The sequence below is a fragment of the Rhea pennata genome, chromosome 2, assembly GCF_028389875.1.
Source record: "Rhea pennata isolate bPtePen1 chromosome 2, bPtePen1.pri, whole genome shotgun sequence".
NCBI classification, from domain to species: Eukaryota; Metazoa; Chordata; class Aves; order Rheiformes; family Rheidae; genus Rhea; species Rhea pennata.
This window is the reverse complement of record NC_084664.1, coordinates 131,506,761-131,533,552: the sequence shown is the minus strand read 5'-3', so window position 1 is coordinate 131,533,552 and position 26,792 is coordinate 131,506,761. Positions and strand designations below refer to the sequence as shown.

Here is a 26,792-nt window from a genome sequence, read left to right as displayed (position 1 = left end):
ATTGTCAAAGCCAGTCCAGTAAGTTTTCAGCATGGACTGCTACAAGTTTTTGAAACAAATAGAAGGTTCTACATTTACACTGGAAATTGCTATTTATACCTCTGAATCTTCCTTTCCATGCTCTGCTGCTATTCAAGAATATTATTATATAATAAGAAAAATTATATACTAAGGCAGATTCCAATGAGAAAGAAGCTAATAATATATAAAATGTTCCTAATATATTTACTCTGTAAGGTCCACTTCAGTATAAATGTCTGCAGCTCAAAATTTTCAAAAATACTCCTTTATGACAGCCCAGTTTTCTGTTCTCTGTGCCAAGTATTGTCATCCACCAACATCGCTGATTATTATACTGCCTTTTTATTCTTACTATAGCTAAAGCAAGTAGAAATGTTTAAAACATAAAAATCCTTTCTTACTGTTAAAAAGCAAAGCTGTAGATAATAGCTGCTACTGTTATTGGAAGGAATTAGTTCGAGAACTGAACCCTCATTTACAAAATCTCAGATTCAAGATGGTTTGAAAGGAAGACATGAATCGTTAGAGAGATATAATTACTGTTAATCCAGTGTATTATGATACAGTATCTTAAGTGATGGGTACCTAGACATGTTTTTAAGAAATAAAACAGAGCATTTGCTTTGAACCTCAAACTCCCATCCGTCCAGGCTAATAAAAGTCATTAAGCAGCATTCCAAGTATTTCAGTATTGCAACAAATTTGGTTTATGTTATTCAGAAATACAAATCATTAACTCAAATCACACTTAACTAATATATTTCTGGAGTTCAGTAAAAAATATATACATATATATATATACACACACACATATATATACACACATAAACACTAGCTTAATAACACAAACAAAAGCAAAGCACCACTGAAAAATTCATTTAGACTGCACCATTCACACACATTTAAGATTTTTATAGGTCTTGGATTCTATTAATGTTTGTGTTAGCTCCAGATAATAATGTAAATTCAGTAAGTAGAAGCATTACTTAACAAACGCAAGCATGCAACTTTAAAACAGCACATCATTGTTATGGGAGCAGAAATAATCAAAAAAAAAAAAAGCTTTGCCTGCTGTTCTGCAGTTAGTGATGTTCTAATGTTTTGCATTTCTTCATTTTTCCTTTTCTCTTGTTCTTCAAGTTGCACCAAGAACTTCATTTTTTCTTCTTGAAGCTTTTCTTGAAGTTCAGCAACCAAGCTTGATTCAGTAGATGATACAGTAGGAGGACTTAAAAGAAAATGTCGAGGCTTTAAATTTGCAGTAAACAGTCTCATTATACATAAATATATAAACTCAAAAGTTAATTTTCAGCTATTTTTCTGGACTATTTAATTAATACTATATTGCAATTAAGTTATTGTCAATCTTCAATTCTACATTTTAATAATGGGGATCACACTTGTTTGTGACAAAAAGAACAGGTCAACTCCCTGTAGATTCTTAGTGTGTCTAAATGCAAGCCTGCAGAACTCTCATGCTTAAGCAATTCAGCAGTAAATCTGATGGCAATGAATCCTGATGGGAAAACTTAAGACTGAGCTGCAGAATCTGAAGAACAGTCATAACTATCATAAAGAAAGGGAAAGATCAACAGCCCCTGAGGCAGCAAAGATAACAATCATCAAGGGTTCTTGAAAAAGACAATTTTGCATCAGCCAAATGTTTTCTATTGCTGAACCCAAAGCACTATCCTCCTATATTTTGGCTTGGGTCACCAAGAACCATCATTATGGAACACTAGGAGAGAGAAATTCCTTTGTTGCGTAATTTTTGTTAAAGCCTGCCATATTTTAATTTTCTATTGTTTCTCTACACTAGAAATTTTATATATATATAAAAAAAAGCCCTCAAAACCTAACTCTCCATCTATGTATGTAAGAGTCAATAGATTTCTCCAGCAGATTGAAGGTACCACTTGAGATACCACCTCACAATATTAGGTGGATTGTGCCAAATCAAAACATTATGTGTCAAGACACCAACACCTAGACGTACAATTCCTAATGCTAAAAATGCTCCAGGATTTTTTTATTGCTTCATAAAGCAACGTTTATCTGTTAACATTAAGGACTACAGAACTTCAGAGATGGTGAAAAATAATCAGCATTGAGAATATGAAAGAAGAAATTTGGAGGAGGCTTAGAATGTAAGACTTTGATAGTTATAACTTCACATTGGATAGGAGTTTGGTGATCCTTGAAAATACCAGTTCAGGCTATTTCTATAGATTCTTTGCTTTATCATACAACCCAGAACATACTTGCCTGTTTCTCCCATCAGTCCTCCCCAATAATTTAACAGAGTCAAGAATAGATTTACCAAAGCACAAATAAAGGTATGCCTGTACATTACTTTGCGAGTACTAAAAATTCACTCTTGCATAACTCCAGATTGTCCGAACACTAAACTAATATAATTAGCCTAATCCCAAGCCTGTTAGCTGCACTAAACCAAGGTGGTTATCATTTGCTTGCAAGTGGCCTTACTGGGCTGCTAACTGGTTGCAAAACAATACCCTGCAAAAATATATTCTTCTGTAAAGGACTCCAACGTATACTACTAGTTTTTAAACCTCTTAGCTACATCAGGTATTGGGTACTCAAAAAGCCTGTGAGAAAAAACAAATACAAAATCCTTGAGGGCAGACTGAAGTGCACTGACTTGCAAAACAAGCTTTGAGATTCCAGAAATTAGGAAGAAAATGAGCAGAGAATGAAACAAGACCTGAGAATCCAAGGCGTACCTTTAAATATCACTGAGAAAGCATTTTGTGCTCAAATAAATTCCAATTAATAAATTAAGCCTAGCTATGACAGAGAAGAGTGTGCACACACATGAACTGCGGAGAAGCTTCATCACTGACTGTGGTCTGATAGAAATGGCTGGACAATACCAACGCTGGAATAAACCAAGGTAATAATTCAGTTCACAGTGCAGTCAAGATTCCTAACCTGCTTACAACATTCTTGAAAGTGTTACAAATATTTTAACTAACCAGCAAAACAGGAACTGCTTAATAGAGAAAAATCATTACAAAAAAAGTATTTTTCAGTTAATTTTGTGGAGGATTGAACATACTACATACAGAAGAAAGATTAAGAAAGTTAAAAATGTTCTGCAGTTTTATTCTCTTTCTTATTCACAATGATTTCAATTCCAGGCACCTTATAACCAAAACACGTTATTCGTCATGTATCAGTAAATGGGTCACAAATGGTTTTGTTCAGACTTGGTAGCTTCTAAAAGCTTTTGTTAGATTTCATGTAAGTTCAAAAATCAGATTCACGATTCCAGTACAACACTCAATTCAAAGGTAACCATTTATCTTCCTATCAATGGCTTCCAGAAGGCTAGTATAACATTGCTCTTTAGAAAAGAGCATTTATCTAGCATGTAGACACACGTTAAATAAAAGTTTTCTGTATCATTACAAATCAATTGCTAAAGAACAACTGAGGGAGGATAACAAGTCAATTGTAGCTACTAACAGCTTGGAGTTTTAAGAACATAAAAACCAAACAGATAGCCAATTCTGAAATACTAAGACTCAGATTAAAAAAAAGTATAAAACACATCACTACTTTATCCTAGAAAAAATATGCCTTAGGAGGGAAACAAACATATATTTTAATGTCACATTATGAAAATTATCTGATAGAACTCAACACTTCCTCAGACCAAAGTAGATAGCTTAATTATCTGTTTTTATCCAGTTCAGAAGTTATTCAAACTTAGATGTAGAAAATCAAATTTTAAAAGTCTGAGTAGATAGCTATACCTTTTTCTTCTATGTCAAAAATGTAAAGCTTCTAAAGAGCAGTGAATAAATATGAACAAAAGGAAAACAAAACTGGGAGTGATTTATTTTTCCCTCCCTATTTCACCCTATTTTGTTAAATACAGAAGTGGATATTTTGTTAAGACCAAAAATGTCTTAATTTCACTATATTCCAATCATTGACTCTAAAAACTTAAAGTATTTTTTCATATACTAACAGGCAAAATTACATCAGACACTTATATAACATCATGTAAGTATGTCAGAATATCAAAATTGTCACATGACTGAAGTTGAAATATCAACTTCCTTGCACTACAGAAGTGAAGTGTGTGCATGTGTTGGATTCTGTGTAATTTTTCCCTCCTGTTTTCTTTCTTTTTTTCTTTTTTCTTTTTCTTTTAAATATCAGCGTAATGTTTAAAGTGCTGGTTTACATCTGCATTCATGCTCTGCACTATTCCGCTTTTATGGTCATCTGTATTGCTTTTTTCTTATCTCATGCATTTAGCAAATTGTAATACCTAGAACAAAATGCTTTATTAATGTGTTGTACAAACAAGATCTATCCTTGGCATTTCCAAATGCTACAAGAATAGTAATGACAAGTTCAGGCATTTCAAGCTAGAATATTGTTTACGCAGTAGTCAAACACACAGCAGAACAGTCATTTCTAGTATGTCTATTTTACAGTACCATAATTACTCTGCTGATAGGTATTATGAACATTAGTTCATAATAGGTAAGATATGAGAAGTAGGGAGAAGTAATTCTGTGCTTTTATGGCACGGAAAAAAATTGATTTGCTTTTTAGAATGGAAAAATGTAACATTTTAAATGTTAAATGAACAAAGAAAGAGGATGATGTTAGGATGTTCTTTAAAACAATTTTGCCCAAGTGTAATATTACAAGACCAAAATTCTAGAAAACCTTTATTAGTATCCAAAGCAATATTGTGTAAAATGTTTACGATCTTGGAGATTAAATGTTGACACAGAAATATCACTACCTATAAAAGCGAAATAGCTTGAAACATATAAAAAAACAAAACAGGTAAGTGCTATTACAAATACAGAGATTTTACTTACTACATATTGTAACATGAATATACCAGATTAATCATTTTTAGATTACTATGAAAACACAGCAACTTAATTCTTACAGTACCTCTGATTTACTTGCATCTCAAGTTGTTGTATTTTTTCCAAAAGCCCTTTTTCAGCAGCTTCTCTCTGTAATTGAAACTCTTTACAAGCAGATTGTACTGCATCCTCTTTTTCACAATTGAGCTTCTGAATGAGAAACTGCCTGTCTTGTTCTTGGTTAGATACTAAAAGTTCTTTCTCTTCCTCAAGCTTATGGATAATAGCTTCGTATTTTTCCTGCTGCTCACAGAGAGCCACTTTTTCTGTTCTTGCCTTTTCTAGGGAAACCACTTCCAACTCTAACTTACTTTGTAGTTCCGTTATTTGCTCTGAAAGTCTTTTTTCTGCTTCAGAAGTTTTTTGATGCAAAAATGTTATTTTGCTTATTTCAGTTCTAAGCAATTTTGACTCTTCTTCATGTCTGTCCACTAGTTCAGAAATGCACTGATCTTTTTCAATTGTCATTAGAGTTCTTAGTTCTGATAAGCCCACTTGATATTCATCATTATTAACTTGTATTACATTGTTTAATTTATCTATCTCCTTTCTTAAGCTTTCTGTTTCCTTATCAATCAGCGATTTTAAGGTCTCTTGTTGCTGGGTTCTGCTTTCTTCCAAAAGCAGCCTCATTTCATCAGTTTCTGCCTCTTTCAGTGCAAGTTCAACTTCTAATTTGCACCTCAAATCAGACAAATCTGAAACTTTGAGTTTTAGCTCTTCTACCTGTTGTTGTTTCTCTTGGACAACTGCTGCATGAGATTCCTGCATTTGTTCAAGTCTGTGTTGGTTCTCTTTTTTTAATTTATCTAAACAATCCTTATGCTCGGCTATTACCTTCTCAAATTCCTGTAAATGCCTGGCTTGCAGGTTATTTTCCAGTTCTTTTAAATGGCTTTGCTCTAAAATCTGGAGTTCTGCTCTCAAAAGTTGTAGTTTTTCATCATTTTCAACATGAAGTTTCTTCAAGTCTTCAAGTACTATTTCACGTGACTGCCTAAGTTCTTTAATTTCACAATTTTGTGTCTTCATTTGGCATTCCAATTCAAGTAATTTCTGATCTTTTTCGTTCTGAAGGCAAATAACAGCTTCTTTTTCATTTTTCACTATGGCAAATTCATTATTTTTATTCTGAATAACTTCTTCAAGGCCTAATAAATCACTTTTTAACTTTTTAATCTTTTTTTTGTTTTCTTCACCATCCTCCAGTAATTTATTCATTTTCATTTCATATTCACTTTTCAAAGATTGTAATTCTTTTTGATGCTTATCTTTTAGTGTTTCTTCAAGTGAAAGTTTTACCTTCTCAATAACATTTACTATTTCTAATGAAGTGCATTTTAAAGAATTAGAAAAGTCACACTGTTCTTTTTGTACAAGCGTTCTAAAGTGGCATAGATCATCTTTTATACCTTTTAAATGTACTTTTGAATCTTGAGCAATAATCTTACACTTCTCCATGCAAACACTTAGAGGTGCCTTTTCTGCTGAAACGTCCTTTACACAAGAACTTGTATCTTGCATTCGTCTACTATCTATTGCATTGATAACTGAAGAATAAAGAGATTCTACCATCATTTCTGGACTTTGTGGATCACTTATTATATTAGGAGATGCTGGATTTTCCTCTATTACAAATTCATTCACTGCTGACATAAAATCAGATTCTGGACTTTCTGCCAATGAATCCAAGTCTAATGATCCTTGCTTAAGAGCTTGCTCCAAGTTTGGATGGGCAATAGTTTCAAAATCAAATGTATGAGCATCAATGCTGTCTGGAGATAATTCCTCTAATGGAGCTGGAGGACACACAGGAGGACACAAGGGACCCTGAAGACTGAGTGATGGAGGAGTTCTAGAAGAGGTAGCAAGTGTGGTTCCTGTCGTACTTTCCATCCTTGGTGTAGTAGCAGATTGTGGCGAAGCTTGACTATTGGAGGCCTACAAGTTGTAAAATATGAAACCAATATTTAACAAAATGATTGGTGAAAGTGCTAGCATTTTAAGTTATTTAAAAATTATCAGGAAAAATTAGACAGAAGAGTCAGCCTTATTAACTATAACTGTCTGAAATAAGACAGATGTTAAATTTACCTAAAATCAAGTTGAAGAAATTAAGATATTTTCAAGCAAGTTTCACAAGAAGAACTGTATATAAGTATAAAAATGCTATATAAATTATGTATTATATTCTAAGGGACTGAAATGTAAATTTAGATGATACAAAATAAAATTTAAGTAACACACTAGCCAGAAACAGTTAACAGCCAATTTAAAATGTTTTTCTTAATATTGTTGATAACATACTTTACTGCTGTTTAATATTGTTGTTAAAAGTCAGTATAATTCAGAAGTCACTATTAATATGAATATTAAAGAAAGTTCCCCCCAAAACGCTTTACTGCAACAAAATTGTTTTCTACTAATGTGGATATCAAGACCATGCATGTAAACTGTTACTCCTGTTCAGAAATGTAGAATAACTCAGCAACAGGGATCAACAACAGTGCAGACAGTGTAAAGACATGGACAGTAGAATGAAGGGCAAATTCTAATTAAAAGAAATTCTTCAGAATTTAGGAAGTCCCAGTTTCGGTGGTTCCCCTCTACCCCCCATACTATTCGCACCTCCCCCAATTTTTGTCATTTTGTATAAACACTTGATATTGTCAAACCTGATTATGTAGCTCCAGGCCCTTCGCTCTGAACCGGAAGGCTAAGAGTTAGATTAGCTATCCAAATTAAATGAGTAACAGCAGTATGAAAAACACAAATACTATGTAAGCTTCTCCATCTTCACAGAACTATTCCCAAGTCAATTTGATTAGCTCCAGTCCTTCTGATATCTAAAGGACTGAAACCTACTTTCTTCACATGAATCTTTTCATTATTGGGACGGAGAGATAACATGCTAAAATCTCATATCACTAGTTCTTGTTCAGTAAGAACTCAGGATTTATAAAACAAGATTTCAGATTTTACTGTACATTCTATTGTAACCCATAGATTTATGCAGAAACAAGAGTGCTCTTCTATACGGCCATGGAATACATAAATCATAGTTTAACTGAATTCACTTAATTTATAATAGCTATTTTAATAACTGTGGACCAATGGACAAGTTGCATGCCTTTATTTTTATGCACTTGAAATTCAAAAAAACAGACTGAAAACTCCAAAATACAGGCTGTTTACATAGATTTTAATAAGATTAATTTTAAAAGCTTCACAAGCTTTTTGAATTCTACTGAAAATTAATTTTACTTACAGTACACTTTATCTGTAGATTACACTTCAGGTATAGATTATCATATCTTTCCTTTCTGATGGACCTAACAATAAATTTACAGCTTGCAGCTTTGTTTGCCAGGAGAATTGAAGTGGCAATTAAAATCTTCTTCCTTTACTATCTTCACATCTACCAGAACTAGGAACAAGCAGTCAGCCTGCAGTATCTGCCGTAATTAGCTATCAAGTACACAAGGAAATACCAATTCCCTAATGCTACCGTTTCTAGAATCTGCAGAATCCTAGGAAAAAAACGCACACCTTAAACTTCAGCAAATGAACAACACAACCCAGTCGAAAGCTGAAATCATAAAAAGCCATGTACAGCTTCACTTTCCACCCCAGCAACTTATAATAGGACAGATAGCAAAGCATTTTTACCTCCAATAAAACAGTGAAATATACACAGTTAAAAATATAAAAATAGAGTATCTACAACAGAAATGGAGAAGCAGGAGCAGGATCACCAGGATCACAAACTGGAGATTTGTTGGGTTTTTCAAATGGATCAGTGCTCTGGAAGATCTCAGAAACAGCACCTTTAAGACTCTAGGCCAACCATTACCCTGTTTTTATGTCCTTCACCACAGAATGACAACTTTCATCTTATCTCTCTGCAGAATCTGACCATCATAAAATCTTAATTGCTCCTGAAGGCTCATCAGAGTATATACAATAAAATACATAAGATGTTTAGTCTCAAGTGCTGGGCAGCTTTCAGAATGGTGATCTGTTCCGAAAAAACAGTCTCCTCTGACTGAGGATCACGATGATTCTGTTCTTGCCTCTGTTTTCCATGCATTTCAACTGTGTGCTTTTCTTGAGCCCCTACTCTCTTCTAGTACATTAATTTTTAATGGAAGAAATTTTTGTTATCCATTGAACTTAGTTACTTCTTTTGAGACTGACAACGGTTAGCGGAGCAGGGCAATAAACAGTCAGGAATAGAACTCTGAAACAGATAGAAGTGACAGATACCAGATTGCTGATGTATAAACAGCTAACTTTTGTTTTCTCAATCTTTCACAAATTGCTGCTATGCAAAAAGGGAACCTATCCTTCTCTGTCCAAAACATGTTTTCTTAATGGGGACATAGCGTGACTAACAGAATACTGAACTGAGATTTAGGAAGAATTTATTTCAGGCTCTGACACTCATCCAAAGAGCGAGCTGCATATATACCTCACCTCCATTAGCCTTTGCATCTCTATTTATGGAAGTTAGTCATGCAGTGATTTTGAACTCTGATGAAAACTGCCCCTTTTTCTTCATTATATACAAAATATTGTCTTTAGTCACTGAAAATGAGCACAGCATTTCCTTGTAAATTTTTTGTCCCTTGTGTGCTGCTTTTGGTAAAGGTCGTATTAGTTCATACGTTTTCCTTGGGTTAAATTTCAGTTTGTTATGTGTCTAAGAGAATATTTTAAAGAAAGTGTTGAAGGACATAGTATACACCGATAAGTACCTGGATTTAAAGCATATACTTTAAATGACAGACATTGATAAACCAGAGGTTTCTTTAATGGTAATTCAAGATAGAATTACAGATGTCAATAAGCACAACAAAATCCCTTCAAAGACTCTGAATATGAGGCAGTCATACAGAGAGCCACACACAAAGGAAAGATGTTACCTGTTTTTTGACATCCTTATAGGATGATATCACAGAAGGTAGAGAACAAGGGTATAGCATGAAAAGAAAAAAGGACCATCCCTGTGTGCTGCAACACTACTGATCGTGGTTCCCTCCCAGCTAGGGGCAATAATGAATTTCAAAGTTCTGCAGTGGCTGTTGTGAGCTGAGGCTCCAGTTAGATTACTGCCTAGTGAGGAGTAAAACCTCATATTTTGAGGAACGGAAACTATGTGGAAGACTTTGAACTGTTGCCTGTTTTCCTGAGAACCTGGTGTCTGGCATGCCTGCCTGCCTATTTACAATCTACAAGTAACAATGTAAGCCTACATCATGCACTGTAATTCTTGTGATCTCAAAGGAAAAGGAGTCAAGAGCAAACAAGAAAAAAAATAGAAGGCAGAGAACGGGGAGCAGAACTAATTGTCAAGTTCTGAAATGCTGCTGGGTTGCATGCCTTGTTCTAGTTATGTTACTGTGGTTAACTTATAGTCAGGGATTGGGGAAATTCTTTGAAGGATTATGAACAGTGCTGGATTTTAACTCGACTATAATAACTGGTATTCATAATCTCACTTGAAAAGTCAGCTTCTCTTACAAGGGAAACTTTTAATACTACAGGACTGAACATGTTAATTATCTACTAATAGTGGAGAAAACTCCTTAATCATCTCACATCACACCTAGAGCACTGTAACTTTCTCCTGGAGATCTTTAACCTAACCACTGACCTGCTTAAATTTTGTCTCTATTATGAAAATGAGAGGGCACATTTGGTTTCGTGTGAGACCACTAAAACACACAGAATAAGCAGAATGCAAAGAGGAAAACAAATTCCAAAGAAATAATAAATTAAAAATGAAGTTACTGTTCTTTAATTACTCTGATGTAATACTAAGATCAGATAAAGAAGCATATCATGATTAATATTCTATTAGCCAGAAAGCTGAAATAAAGAGTTAAGTGGACACTAAAAAAAAATTACTAACATCCTCAGTACACTACATTAGATGAGCCAGCATCACAGTCACACAGGAACCAAATTCTCCAACTCCTGTTTGACTTGCTCTTTGCTTATTCGACTGCAGCCTCAGCTTTCCTTTCCTGCCCAATGCAACTAAAAAAAACAAACCAAAAAAATCCCACAACCACCACCACCTCCCTGCTTGCCTCTGCTACAGAAGCTGAGCTGCTGTCACAGTCCAGTCTAGAGAACCAGGCTTCTGCTGCCACCAGCAGGGAAAGAGAGGCTGGGCCTGAAGGGCCTCCTTGGGCAGGTACAGTAGCAACATTCTGCTATGTTAGCAAGTCTTCCTGTCTGCACACACTGCGCAACTCCGACAAGCTGGGCAGACTTGGGTAAAAGTAGTATATTTGAAGGAAAAAAAAAAAAAAAAAAAAAAAAAAAAAAAACACCTTCTAGATCATTTATAGAACAAAGTGGCCTGGAGAAGACCAATTTATTTCTTTCATCAAGTAATAACAAGAACATCTTTGACGAAAAAAACCTTTCCAACAGACCTATTTGGCTCAATTCAAAAAGTTTCAAGTGAATCACTGAGATGACATATAAAGATGGTCATTTCTGGCTGACATCATGAGTAGCCCAGCTCTGTGCAATGTAATTTACTCTAAGGAAAGAGACAATTATCAAAATCTGTCTATTTGACATTTCAGAGTCAGATGAAAATCCTACCCGGTCAAAGCACAGCAAAAGAAAACAAGGTAAAGAGATTCTCCTGATTTGGCAAACGTACCTTTTTTGTGCAGCCAGATATCAATAAATATTTCTTGGATAAACAAGTCTGAAACAATTTTTAGATGGACTTTCAGAACATTAAGCTGAGTGAAGCCCCAGACTGCAGAAGGCACATTTCCTATTATTTGTTCCATTGCTATTAAGTACAATTAAATTTCAAACAAACTTGTTTATCTAAACCCTAAATCTCCTAAAACATCAGGTTTCAAACTCAGCATTCCCTGTTTGGGAAAGCTGCAATCAGAGCAGTTTTTTACTTCCATTCCCTTACAATGACAAGGTACTTACTGTATACAAAAATAGATCAAACAATTTGGAAGTACAAAATTCACATTTTTGCAGGTTGGAATAGCAACTCCACAAAAAAAAAAAAAGTGCACAGTTAGAAGTTGTTTCAAGACCTGGAGTCTCAGGGATATTTTAGGTTTAGATAGTTGAATCTTATTTTTTTCTCACAGGCAGTAAGCAATAAGAAAAAAAGAGACAGGAGAATCTCATCCAAATGTAGCTATATTAAGAGATGAATAAGTGAAGGTGAGCTCTGAAAGCCTCTGTGTTGTTTCATGGGAAGACTCTATTAAAAAAAAAAATGTTTAAAAAATGCTCCTAGTTAAGCTGTTATCACAACTGTTTTTAAAATCCAGGAGAGCGATTGCACTGGACAAGCCCACCACAAGTTACTATAAGGCAGTAAATAGGATGATGTTACAGAGTTACCAACTATAAAGAATTTAAAGACGATCTGTAGTAAAGTTAATACTTTTTCCAAAGTGAGGGTTCAATACATATGGGAAAAGAATTACTGAACAGCGACACTGGAATACAGGATTCCCAGAACATATTAAAAGCTTTCAATTATCATAGTAATATTATTTATGTAAACATTACTATGATACAACTTGAATAAAGTTCAGTAAGGATGTAGAAAAATTGCTTCAGCACTTCCTGCTTATATTACAAACCAGGATTCACTTCTAAATAGCATGAAGTGTTCTAATGGACCACGCTGCTACATGTAGCAGTTCATCTCCAACTCAGAGCATCTCAAACAGTTGTTTTCAACTCAAGATTCAACACGTCCATATTTTGGGAACAAACTAAAAATAGAAATAAGTAACAACTAAAAGATATAAAATACAATTGCAACATGGAAGGAAAAGAAAGATATTTTAACCTTTTGACAGATCCTATCTAGTACTGAAACACTGTGTGTCCTAAAAATGTAGTTGAAATCATTATCCAAGACAAATCTGAAGTTATTCATAAAGACAACTGAATAGCAGGCTGGTTGCTTCCAAACAGACAGTAGAGATGACAGATGAGTTCTGGAAAGAAATTACTGGTCAAAAAAATCTGTTTAAACAGAATTTAACATCTCTACACAAGATTGTATTACATAACTTGACTGTGTGATGTAGCTGTAGAAGAGAGTCAATGACTTCTTCTCTGTCTCCTCTACTCCTAACGATTTTGAATTATAAAACTGAATGAGGAATGTCCTCTCTTGGTAAGACAAGCAGACTGCAAAATCAATGTATTCTCCTGAGATCACAGCTGAGCTGGCTAAAAAGAATGCAAAATGGAAGTGAGCTCTAAGAATATCTTGACAGGAGAAAAACTTATCATTGTGAAAACACTTCCACAAAAAGACACTTCACAAACAAGCATATACCATATGCTTGTGTTCTTAAAATTTACTTTTTCCCCAGCCTTGAATTATTTTATTTGAAGTATAAACATTAAATTCAATCGGGACTAGGAAAAGCTCAATATAAGGACTGTTACAGAATGTGCTTTTAGTCAGCATCAAAACCTATCTGATCGCTCAGATTTGATCAAATGGAGTACCATGAAAATTGTACAGAGTCTGCAGGGGAAAGTCTGCTTGAAAGGCAGAGTGAAACTTTAAGGATGAGACTTTGACATCTGTTCCTTCTACACAGAAAGAAAAAGACTGCATATATTTCAAAAGAAAAAAAGAAAATGCACAGGACTGCAAGAAAAGTAGAGAATGTATCAATTTTAAGATTAATGCAGATACCAATCAAGGCCTTGAGTTCTCGTAAACTGCTTGTGCCAACAGGACTTCAGAAGCAATCACTAACACAAACAGAAGTCATAAACATCTCATTAAAAACAAACCAAAGCGATAAAGGCAAAACTAACACATTTTGCATCTATAAATTCAAGAAATAAATGCAGAAAGAGGAAATATTAAAATAAAAATTCTACTAAATACTCTACAGTGTGTTCTATTAATTCTATAAATTCTGTAGAATACCTGTTAGAAGTTTAGAAGATATTTAACATTTTTAACTATTTCCTAAATAGTTAAAACTATTAAACTTTATTCCTTGAAGATCAAAAATCTCATGATATTTACTAATAAATGATTAGGAAGGAAGCTACAAGACCATAGAGTTGTGAGACCAATAAAAATAAATCAATCCACACCTTTTAAAAAACAAAATGTTTTTTCCTGAAGAGGTTGTTAAAACAGTATTATGAAAATATTCTTCTATTTTGAAGTCTTAGTAAAGAAAAACAAATACCTTTTGTTCATTCAGCAGGTCTGTAATGGTTTGTGACATTTCATCCAAGCTCTGTGCTGCTTTTACCAGGTTATGTAGAGCACGTACATGCTGGTGAAGAGGTTCAAAGTCACAAAGTATGGGAACCCTTAAAGACAGCATAGGATTATTTTTTTGCCCACATTATAATACCTAATACTCAACTACATTAAATTGCTATTTGTATATTCCAACAAGACTAAGCTTCTCATTCTGTAAAGTTTATCCTTTATCTTCTTCATTACATCTATTTTACAAAAAAAAAAAAAAAAAAAAAAAAAAAAAAAAAAAACACAAAAAAACACCTGGTACATTGCAATACCTAGGAGTCTTTCCTTCCAGAACAAATATTTATTGGTAGGACCTAGAGTTACAGTAACACTAGAGACTTTCTAGTAATTAAATCTGCAATTGAAGCACTTATGGTCACTAATCACTTGATTCTTTTCTCCTGTATTCTCATCAATTCAGTTTATCTTTTGGAATAGCTATTAATTCTCTATTATTCTGTTTTAATAATAATTCTAAGTGAGAAGAAAGATTAATCTGCTGTGACTGCAATGCAAGTGCAGGATAGCACTTATTCAACTGTAAATTTTACAAACCTCTAGAAAAGTAACATTTAGTTTTCTTGAGAGCCTGTATTTCCAGACTTTTTAATGTGTTTGGAATAACTTCACTGATAAATCAAGATTTTTTAGATTTACAGTATAATAAAAACAGTTTAATTTACTGTATTTTGCATTCTCTGTTCAAAAAAATAAAGCAAGTGGCATCTAGAGCGTTTTTCTAAAATTAAACTGATAAGTTGCAAAGACTGAGCGTAAGTGAGTAGAAGTATCATTTTAACTCAAGAAATTAGTGCTGATAGAAAAGGACCCGTCACTGGACCTCAAACTGTTAGTCTGCTGATTGTTAAGCTTCCTTTTTAGGTATTAGATGAGAATATGAAAGAGTGCACTGCTCTAAAGTTTGGTCTTAAGGTCTGCGTTTACCAAGATGCTTGACAGCTCTGCCCACTGCAGCTGAAAGTCCACCATCACCATCAACACTTCCACCAAATGTAACCCTGAGCAAAGAAACTAGGATGCACATGACATAATCCCACCTCTATTGCCATCAAGTGGAAAGATACGTCACTACATTAGGGCCAGTTCTGCTACTGACTGGTCTTCTGACAATAGCAAGGCAAAATTATTCCTGACCTCAGTCAGAACTTGCCCATAAAGGTTGTAAGTGTCTCATAAACCTGTAAATTCAGTAAACCTCAGCAATATGGCATAATAGTTTGCATTTTAACTGCAAAATCACAAAGCAACAAGACTAAGAGCTGAACAAGAGAAATTAAGCAGGGTACATCACCTGTATCATCATGATCTAGGCTAAATCTGCTGTTCTGCAGACTAAATTCACTATACTTATTGTTAATGCTAGCAGTCATAATATCAAAAGGATTGCCAGCAATTCTGAAATCAAAAGCAGAATACCAGAACAAAATAGGTCAACAACGAATATGGCTCCCACAGTGTGTAGAAATAACAGGTATTAGGCTGCCACAGCTGGCAAATCTGAAAGCTGATGGCGGAGCATCTTTTCAATGTACTTCATTCTCTGTGGGATCTGATGAGATCTAACTGCAGATCCCTTCTAGCTGAATAGCGATGGATGCAAGTTGCACCTGATAGCGCTAAAATAGACAGAAACATCTCCTAGACAAGACCTTGCTCCCTCATATTTCTTCCTGATTATCTTGTTCAACATTTCTGATTTCTACAGACTGAAAACACACAAGTTTGGAAGTTCACTCTGATAGCTTTCCCAGAAAGATATCTTCAAGTCCTAGATCAGAAACTGTCGACTAACTTGCCTGTGAGGTTAAACGGTAGCTTTCCTCCCTACATGTGCATGCTTATCTCAAGAAACACACAAATAGACCTTTTCCTTGAAATTAATTCTCCTAAACAGCAGAGACACTTAGAAAATCCACCTATCAGTAGCATAAATCTGACAAAGGGGAAGCAATAACTGAATACAGGAGTTCTCTAAGACTTCATATTGGGCTAAAGAAATTTATTTTATTTGCCTCAGAATATCATTAACACGATCCTGACGTGACAACAAAACAACATGAATTTCAGTCTAAATTTGATTTTTCTTTTTTTTTTTTTTTTTTGTTTTAGCTGGGAGGCAGTTCAGAGGAATGTTCAACAATCTTTATGTTTACATCTCAATACAGAATACACATGGAATATGTGTTCAAATTATCTGATCTTGAGTACATGAAGCACAAAGGTAACGTAAGTAACTGCAGTAAGTCAGTGGAGAGCATTGCTTATGGCATCACTCCAGAAAACATCTTTGTCACTTTCTTACACACAATGAATGAAGCTGAGGGAGTTAAAGGGGCAGGAGCTGGACAGAAAGGAAAGCAGCTTACATGTTATGCAAAGTTGAAAAGGTGATTTACCTGAGTAATGGTTGCACTTCTGAAGGACAAAAAGACTGCAGAAACTGCAAATCACCTAATGAGATATCTGGAAGCTCACTATCAAACCTGCGAGGTTTTCGTGTCTGCATAAAAGAAAGCAATTTGCACATAGTTGTAAAGTAATATCAAGATGACTATGGATGAATTTAAAAAACCAACTTCATTAAGCAGAAGCTACAGTTAAACTCTGATTTCTCTCTTGAAAGACTTATTTCTCCTTTTAAAGGAAGTTATTCCCATCTCTCTTCCTTAATAAAAAAATTCATTCATATTTTTAGTAATTAAGTTTATCCATAATGCCTCTGGCAGCAGTATTTCCTCCTCATTACCAAGCTTTCTAGACATAAACAGTGTGTTAGGGGACAAGAGATGGGACTAAAGTTTCATTTAGTATGCCAGTAAATAATTAGTATTTAGTCTAGTATTTAAAATTCTAAAAACAAATTTCAGTAGTTAAAATACTAAAACAATAGCATTCTTTTTTCCCCCACAAATCCTTAAAAAAAAAAAATGCTGCAAAGGAGAACCTGAAGAGGTAAAATAAGGCAGGCAAAGTGAGATGGCCACATCAGAATCAAGGAGAGATATGCTACTTGAACTAACCAAACTGTCAAATCAAAGTTAATAGACAATGCTTGACTACAATAATACTTTTTCAACCCTTCATATTATCTGCCACTTGCATCAGACAGATAAACTTGTTTCATTCATCCAGTGATAAGAAAACACTGAAAACTCTTCCTTTGGCTATTTATTTTACAGATTGGAAAGTCAGATTATCCCTCCTGACCTGTTTCCTGTGATTTAACAGGTTTCTTTTGTTGTTCAGTACTAGATATTCCTTATTAAAAAGCAGTATCAAGTTGGCATTTCCTCTCTTATTACACTGCAAGATATGAATCAATGTTAATAAAAGTCACTTTACACAGCAAGTAATTCTAGCTCCTAGCTGTTTCACCTGTAGCAGAGCAGTATGACAGGCATACAGCTTGAACCAAGTTTAGTGTTCTAATTGAAGAAACTACAGTTTATAAAAATCAATGAAGAACATAAAAAGGTATTGAGCACATACGCAAAAGGATGGAGGCCAGGAGTCAAGTCCTCTAAACAAACGATTCCTTAGAAAAGACTTCCCTGTACAAAGAAAAATCAGTTATTTAGAAGAAATATATGCAACATTCAAACATTGCCTCAATGGAAAACAATTGAGCTACTGTAGTTAAACAGCTAGACCAAATTTGAAAGCATTACTGAGCAAGTCATTGATTATCAAACAAACAAACAAAAAAAAAAAAAAAAAGGAAGTGACCACAGAAATTTAATCAAAAAATGACCCTCAAACAACTTATCAGCTCATTCAAGTCTTTTTGATAACATTCGCCTCCATTGCAAAAATACATCGTTAACAAAGGCTGCAGAGAAAATTTGAAAGTCTCCTTTCCAATGTCTTCTGATACGCTTTTGCTCAATTCACTTATTTTAGTTCATTCAGAACATATGTTGTAGACTTTAAAGAAGAATGAAATTTATTAGCAACTTCAGGTTTAATTTTATTTTTAAACTCTGATCAGCGTTTCAGATACAGGGTTTCTTTTGTTTTTGTTTTTTGGTGGCTGGTGGTGAGAAAGCACAGAGCAATCTCCTAGTACTTGAATACTCAATAACACTTTCAAAAGTGTTACTTAAAGAACCGTTCATAGGTCATAGAACATTTTCAAACAGAAAATGCATTCAAGTGTAATAACTTTGAAATTTTACTCGCTGCAAGCATTAAACTCTGAGCTTCCAGAGCATTTTGGATAAATGATATGAAATAATTTATTAATTTGATGGCAACATGACTTAGAAAAAAAGATATTGTTCATATTAGCACCATTTGGCATGCTGTGGGTGTTCCCTATTTAAACTAGCAAAAATCAGCATCATCATACAGGTATTTTAACTACCGAGACAAAAAAAGTTATTACTGATTTTACCAGAACAGAAAATACTTACTGAACAGTTTACCAAAAGTTTCCCTTTTTGCCTTTTCAGCTTCATATAGATGTTTCCCATCTTTTATTAAAGCTCCTGCCCACTATAGAAAGCAAAAAATACATATTTAGTTACTAGTTTATACACTGATAAAGATTTGGTCTCAAAAATTTTCTTACTTACCTCCCTGTAGTGTTTTATGAACATTTTTCTCCTTACAACCTCAACAACAGCTAGACAGTACATTTGAGGAACAGTACTTAGAGCTTCTACAACCTTGACCCTTTCTAAGAGCTCTGTTACAAGACGAAGCAAAGCTTGTAGTTTCTCTCCATCTTGGTCAGCGTGAAGCATTACAAAACAACACCACCTATAAAAGTAGGTTACACATTAGAAGATAACAAATTAGACAGCTAGATTTAAATTTCACCAAGATTAACAACAGGTCTGGATCCAATTGAACAATGATATCTTTTATTTGAGACAAGGACAGGCTATTTGGAAATGCCAAGTGATTTAGAATTCAGTATGCCTTATAGTTCCCTCCTAATTTCCTCTAGAAAGATGCCTGCTTAGTGCGCAGAAATTAAAGTTACCACCATATGAGGCAAGTTTTGATTTTGACAAGTAATGTTCTTAGCATACATGACCTGTGGTGGCGTGATACTGCAGTCTTCTCCACATAGGGATTAAAAAAGTTGGTATGTCAAGAGCACAGAAGACACTATTCTTTATTTATAAATCTTAAATATACTTACTGAAAAGCATTAGCAAAAAGAATTATTAAAGGTGAGGTTACTATCAAAGAAACCAGAAGAGAAAAGAAAAAAGAAAAGTTGTCACCATCTACTCCCTCACTACAAATAATAGTCCTTACAACATACAAATTCCCATTTCGTATAATCATATCTTCAATGGTCTTGTTAAATACAGGTATTTTTTCCTTGATTATTACATTAATTTAAAGCACAGACATCAACACAATTACATCACATGACAATTACTTAAAGGGGATAGACCAGTCTGTTTCTGAATTTTTTCTGAATGAAAAACATTAGAGGATTTGCTGCCAAAGTCCTCGCAAGTTGCAGCTACACTCCTAAAGTAATAAAAAATGTTTTAATTGACAGAAGTGGAATAGAAGTGAAGTAACAGGTAGAGAAAAGTTATCATTAAGCAATCAGGAATACATCCCAACATGAAAACTACAAAACAAACGCACTGTTGATTTTATCTGCCACAGTAACGAATAGTAAAAAATAAAAAGAGGGCATTACATGAACCTAACAAGTGGAAGATTCAAATACAAAAAGTAACTATATGTTAAGCAGAGAAAGTATTAAATGGTAGGAACTTGCTGTTATAAAAGCCAGGAATTTATGTGGATTTAAAAAGAAGTTGGACTAATTCATGGAAAAGAAACCTTCCAATAGCAATTAAACAAAAGAACTGCTTCTTGATCAAATAAGCTAAGCTAAATGCAAATATTTTCATGGAGAAATGAGAAATATCCATATGTCCTTTCCTTTTGTTGATTTGATAGAATACAGTGGGTGGGTTTATTTATTTATTTATTTTTTTTAATCTAGGCTTTATTATTTTCTTCAGTTCTATCCTCGTTGGCTTTACTCTCTATGCCTCACAAGCTTATTTCTTCCAAAGAGATGTAAACAGTTCCCTCCAATGAACTCAGGAATTAAGCATATAGCTACACAAATACTTTAACACATAGTAAGTGAAAGTGCTAACTAGCTGTTACACACTATTGACCAGTACTTGTTACAGTGAAAAGTGGCACCTGAAAAATTTATCTTTTCAAAAAAGAGCACATGCCTAGGTAGTTGAGAAAAAATTGCATTCTGGTTTACCTAGCCATGATTTATTTTATAACAACAACCTTTGTTGCTAGTGCATTGTTGGTTCTGCTTTAAGTCTTCTTGTACCTTGCACCTGCCTTGTCTATGTAAACTGTAAGCATTTCAAGGAGACAAAATTCTGTTCTATGGTTATCCAGTATTTAATAGAGTCACAATATGACCTAATTATTAGCTGCTAGAGTAAACAATATTACTTCCAGGAAATTATTAACCTCTCTTCTAAATTTTTCCATGGATCTGACACAGCAAGTTAACCAAAGCTTAAGCATTAGGAATGAGGGAAAAACAAAACAAAACAAACAGAAAACGTATATTTCCCACTGAGTGATACAAACCACTTACTACCATCCATGTCACACAAAAATGATGCTTACATGAAAAATAATCTTCATTTTTGATAGCTGTCATTTTCATTTTTGCTGGATATAGCTGTTCTTTACGAACCATAAGCAAGCCACAAACTACTGATAGGTTTTCTGGTTTCATACAATCACAGGCTATTGCACAGCATTTAACTTATGCTCATTATACTCTTTTGAAAACAAATATAATTGCCAGTCTAATTTTTAAAAAAAGATTGACAGCTTGTGAGGCTAACGTGGGGAAGAGGGGATATTGTTTTACTGATGTGAAGAGTGTTAAAATTGTAGGAAAAGTTTCTGTTTAAGCAATGTTTTATTGCATCACTTCAGTTTGTTATTTGCAAGTATGAACTTTTTTTTAATGGGAGAGAAAATAAAAGCTTCACACATTTCTAAAGTATTCCTCATGACACTTTTGGTTAAATACTCTCGATCTAAGAGGAATTTGCAATATAAAAAGTTGTAACTTACTTCAGTCTGACTTGTAGATTATTTGCAAGCTCCTGTTTGGCAGTGGTACATTTCTGCTTAATATCTAATAGTTTTCTGTGATTAGTTAACATAATCATCAGCTGATTTGCATGACTCAAACACAAATCAGGCAGCACAGAAGGATCTTTCAAGTTTTCAGCTCTCTTCTGATTAGCCAAAAATCCCTAGAGGACAAAAGACATTTGTTACACAAGGTCTATAACAAGAAGTACTGACTCCTTTAGATAGTCTATGTTCATGTGATCAAGTGGTCCATCTCTTCTGTAAGAAACAGAGGTTTTAATAAGTTTACTTTAACTATTCTGGAATATAACAGAATGCTACATAGTTTAGTAAAGCATCAAAAGCACTTTACTCACTCTGAATCCATTTCAAATAAACCACATCTGAAACCCTTTTCCCCTCAAAAGTTACCAATGTAAGAATGTTAAACAACTAGCCAACATCAATGAAAGATTACAAATTGATGAAGCGTAAAAAAAGTAGCTACTGGGAATGAGAGGATCAGCCAACATTCTTGTGTCTGCTAACAACCACCTTGTTGATTTCTGCCATAAGCAAGCCTTGCATCAGCTTGCATTAAATTCAGCATTGCTTTGGCCTAAAGAATGTATTTTTTTGTACAATGAATTTCACATGTGAAGTTGTTTCCCCCCATCATTCCCATAACATACACGTGAATCGTTCCCATAAGAACATGTGTGTGAATTTAGGCATGACCTTCATTCAATTATTTACTAGGTTAGAAGGTACATCGTCTGTGTCACTAAGTTTTCAGCCATAAAGGAACTAAGATAAATTATTAAACTTCCCTATGAAGTGCAGAACATATAGTCTTCAAGATACATAACAAATAATTATTGCAGCGCATTTATATTTAAGCATGCTAAATATTTTCCATTAGAAGCATACGTTTTCAGTTGCTCTTAACCTTTCCAAAATGTAGGTGCTTGGCATTAGCTCTTCCATACGCTGGTTGTATGAAACAGACTTCTTCGATGAAATTTGGGAGTAACAAAGACTGAGTCATTTCCAAGAGTGAGCTTTCGGAACAGTAAGTGGTTTTACATGCCACAGAAATTCTTAAAATTGGTTTTACTGAAAAGCTTTAACCTCCCCTGGACTCCAGGAGAGCAGCCTATTCAACAAGCTGCTTGGAAGAGTCCTGTTAGATAAGGTTCTGGAGCAAAGTGGGTGTGTGCGTCTAAGAAAGATGTTTGATGATCAAAGATCGCCTCCTCCAAGCCCAAGGACAGTCCATCCCAGTGAGTAAGAAGTCAAGCAAAGACCACCTGCATGGATGAACAACCAGCTCCTGGCAAAACTCAAAACATAAAAAGGAAATATACAGAAAATAGAAGGAGGGACAAGTAACCTGGGAGGAATACAAGTATGAGTATGCAGCAATAGGGCTAGGAAGGCCATGACCCTCCTGAAGTTTAATATGACAAGGAACATCAAGGACAACAAGAAGGGCTTCTACAAATAACAGCAGTAACAAAAAGGAAGACTAGGGGAAATGTGGGCCTGCTGCTAAATGGGGCAGGAGCCCTCGTGACAAAAGATACACAAAAGGCTGAAGTACTAAATGCCTTCTTTATTCTAAGTCTCTACTGGTAAGACCTCAGGAATCCTAGACAATAGCGACCAAGGAGAAAGCCTGGAAAAAGGAAGACTTTCCTTTGGTCGAGAAGGATCGGGTTAGAGATAACTTAGGCAAATTTGACACCCATAAGCCCGAGGGCCCTCATGGAATGCAGGCATGAGGGCTGAAGTTGGTCAATGGCATTGCTAGGCCACTCTCAATCGTGAAAGGTACGGCTATCAGGAGAGGTGCCTGAGAAACGGCAGTCTTCAAAAAGAGCAAGGAGGAAGTCCCTGGGAGCTACTGGTCAGTCATCCTCACCTCCATCCTTGGAAAGGTGATGGAACAGCTCATCCTGGAGACCATTTTCAAGCACATGAAGGACAAGAAAGTGATCAGGAGCAGTCCACAAGGATTCAAAAGGGGGAAATCATGCTTTATATGCTTTACCAATCTGATAGGCTTCTATGATGAAATGACTGGCTGGGTAAATGAGGGAAAAGCAGTGGATGTTGTGTACCTTGACTTCAGCAAGGCTTTTGACACTGTCTCCCATAACATCCTTAGAGGTAAGCTTAGGAGGGATGGGATACATGAGTAGGCAGTGAGGTGGATTGAGAACTGTCTGAAAGGCAGAGCTCAGAGGGTTGTGATCAGTGGCACAAAGTCTAGTTGGAGGCCAGGAACTAGCAGTGTTCCTCAGGAATAAATACTGGGTCCAGTGTTGAATTTATTCATCAGTGACCTGAATGAAGGGACAGAGTACACTCTCAGCAAGTTTGTTGATGATACCAAACTAGGGGGAGTAGCTGTTACAGAAGGCTGTACTGCTATTCAGAGGGACCACAATAGCCTGGAAAGCTGGGCAGAGAGGAACCTCATGAAATTCAACAAAGGGAGTGCAGAGTCCTGCACCTAGGGAAGACTAATCCCATGCAACAACAGTACAGGCTGGGGTCTAACCTGCTGGATAGCAGCTCTGTGGAGAAAGACCTGTGAGTCCTGGTGGACCTTCTTCGCTGCAACAGTACATTGCTGACCATGAGCCATCGATGTGCCCTTGTGGCCAAGTTCAGCAGTATCCTGCGATGCATTACGAACAGTGTTGTCAACAGGTCAAAGAAGGTGATTATTCCCTCCTACATCCTGGTGAGGCTGTATCTGGAGCATTAGATCCAGTTCTGAGCTCCCCAATACAAGAGCGCCATGGAGCTGCTAGAGTGCATCCAGCAAGGTGCCAACAGAGATGATTAAGAGACTGGAGCATTTCTCCTATGAGGAAAGGCTGAGAGCACTGGGACTGTTCAGCCTGGAAAAAAGGCTGAGGGGGGAAATCTTATCAATGTGTATAAGTATCTGAAGGGAGGGTGTAAAGAGCCAGACTCTTTTCAGTGGTGCCCAGTGACAAGACAAGAGTCAATGGGCACAAACTGAAACACAGGAAGTTCCATTTGAACATAAGTAAAAACTTTTTACTGTGATGGTGACTGAACATTGGAAGAGGTTGCCTAGAGAGGTTTTGGAGTCTTCCTCCTTGGAGATATTCAGAAGTTGTTTGGCCTTAGTCCCATGTGGCCTGCTGTAAGTGACCATTCTTGAGTGGGAGGGTTGTACTAGACGATCTTTAAAGGTCCCTTTCAGACTCAACCATTCTTGATTTGTATTATGGCAGTAGGAATTAGAAACTCTTCCTGGGCCTCTACGGTGTAAGAAAAGATAATAGAAGAGATAGGGACAGAAGAACATTAGGACCACATTTCTCCATAGTATCTGGAATGAAATACAGAATCTCTGAAACAGTTTCTACTTTACCAGTTGTCTCGTGTGTGTGTGTGTTGGGGGGGGGGGGGGGAGGGAGAGAAGTCAATAACATTTTTTTCTTCTTCCTTTACTCCTTAAGAAGCTGCTGGCTTTGTACCACAACCGATTAGAAGAAATAGCAAGATCAGTGGCACACGAGCTTTTGGTATCCAGATACTTCAAGATACTCACTGTATTGGGATGAACAGAAGCGAGGAAGTTTACCAGCCTTACTCACCTTACTGAATTCCCAGCAACTGGTTTGCTAGTAAGGCTTACTCATGACAGGGGAGGGCTGACAAATCTCTAGTTATGAATACCTGCCCACTCTAAACCTTTCCATATATTTAGTAATGCAGTGAAGGCAAGGCAAGAAATTATCTGTTGTCTACTATGGATGGTAAGAAGCAATTCCTGAAAGGACAGGGAGGCTGCAGAGGGAAGATGAACTTCATTAGGGAACTGGGTATCAAGCTGTAGATTACAGAAGGTAATGTATATACATATATAGCAGAGACAAGGAAGGAAGGGACAAAAAAGGGCAGCTGGCATAAGAACTACTGTGCCAAGCTACTGTCTTCACTACATTCAAAAAGCAAGGTAAGATATTACAGGAAATAAAATGTTATTTAGACAAGAAAATACCGAACAAACATATTTTGTTCACATTCATGTCTCTCATAACAGTAGCCATTGTTCACATAAGCTTGTATTTTCTTAGTAAAGAAATCGAGACTAGAAAATAGTTGTAAGCATTTTTTTTCTGAAGCAAAAAGAACTTGGAATTATACACAGTCATTCTGAAAAGTGAAACCACTGTCAGTTAGTTTGATATTGAATGTGAAACCTTGACTTTTGAGATGCTGTAAAACATACTTGCAAAGCCTGAAATAAATGTTTATATTCTAGTGAGAACAAAACAAATAATTTTTCTAATATAAACTTGCCTGATAAGTATCAAGCAAGCATGTTAATTGTCATGAAATAAAAAAAAAAAAAAGACGTGCACTGGATGCAAGAGAATACTGAAGAGCTATCAGCTTACCGAACACTATGCAACTCATGCACTGAATAGAAGACTCTATAGAAAACAAAAAACAGGTTGCAAACATTTTAAGTATATTTAACCACACCAATGGAATGAAAACTAGAAAAAGAAGAAAATGTGAAGAATCATTACAGGATAATCAAGAAAAAGGAAAGCCAAAAGAGCTTGGTTTGTTCAACCAAGGAAGACAAAGACCATGGAGAAAGATAAGGACATAACTCAAAGGGTTGGGATCAGGAAAGATAAGTTCCCTAAGTATTAAGGAACTACCAGATAACAAAATCAAAGGCAGTGTATGCATGAGAACATATAGATTTGAACTAGCCAAGGCAGAATCATATTGAGAGGTTAAAGAGGCTCCACATTTTCTGGAAGAGTACTCTTAGGTAATGCCACTTTCAGATCATAATTACATATACCTATGTTACAAATTCCAGTTTCTACAGAGGAAAGCAGCTTTTGAATTTAATAAAGCAGTTTTCCACATTAAAAGTCAGGGGCTAGAAATCAAAACCCTTATTCAACTGCATAATGAAAGTAAGTTTTCATGCAAAATGCTGTTTATTGGTTAGTTCAAGGAAAAGACCTATGGAAAGCAAAAGAACTCTTAAGACAGGTAAGGTTTCTTAAGAACAAGCAAATTAACTAAGCAATGAGGCCTCACTTATTCCAAGAAACAGTCATCTGCAGATTAGTCTTATTAAAATTCAAAATAAACTTAGGTCAGAAGGGATAGACAAGTCATATTCTAGATAGAACATTAACTTTTTCTTGTCTAGAGAAACCAACTAACAGTTTTCAATACACATATTGCCACGAGGATTACCAATTATATTTTCCTTATCCTTGTCCTATAAAGGCCATCCACCACTTAATGAATAGAATTGCTTAACTGCTGAAGTGCTAGTTATATGACATTCTTTCACAGTAAAACCAAGCATTAACACTAATTACGCAAAATATGAGAAT

At 35.4% G+C, this 26,792-nt stretch overlaps 1 protein-coding gene across 4 annotated transcripts in view; it reads right to left on the bottom strand.

Moving 5' to 3' along the window:
• The window catches only part of RB1CC1 (RB1 inducible coiled-coil 1), an 80,426-nt gene that overhangs the window by 14,041 nt on the left and 39,593 nt on the right, over window positions 1-26,792 (bottom strand). For all 4 annotated transcript variants that reach the window (XM_062570362.1, XM_062570364.1, XM_062570363.1 and 1 more), the window contains 8 exons: window positions 21,370-21,554; window positions 18,843-19,029; window positions 18,681-18,762; window positions 17,758-17,819; window positions 16,665-16,768; window positions 14,180-14,306; window positions 4,969-6,884; window positions 1,090-1,249 (listed from right to left, as the gene is read on the bottom strand). In XM_062570362.1, coding sequence (XP_062426346.1) covers window positions 1,090-1,249; window positions 4,969-6,884; window positions 14,180-14,306; window positions 16,665-16,768; window positions 17,758-17,819; window positions 18,681-18,762; window positions 18,843-19,029; window positions 21,370-21,554 — 2,823 coding nt within the window. The remainder of the gene's footprint in view (window positions 1-1,089; window positions 1,250-4,968; window positions 6,885-14,179; window positions 14,307-16,664; window positions 16,769-17,757; window positions 17,820-18,680; window positions 18,763-18,842; window positions 19,030-21,369; window positions 21,555-26,792) is intronic.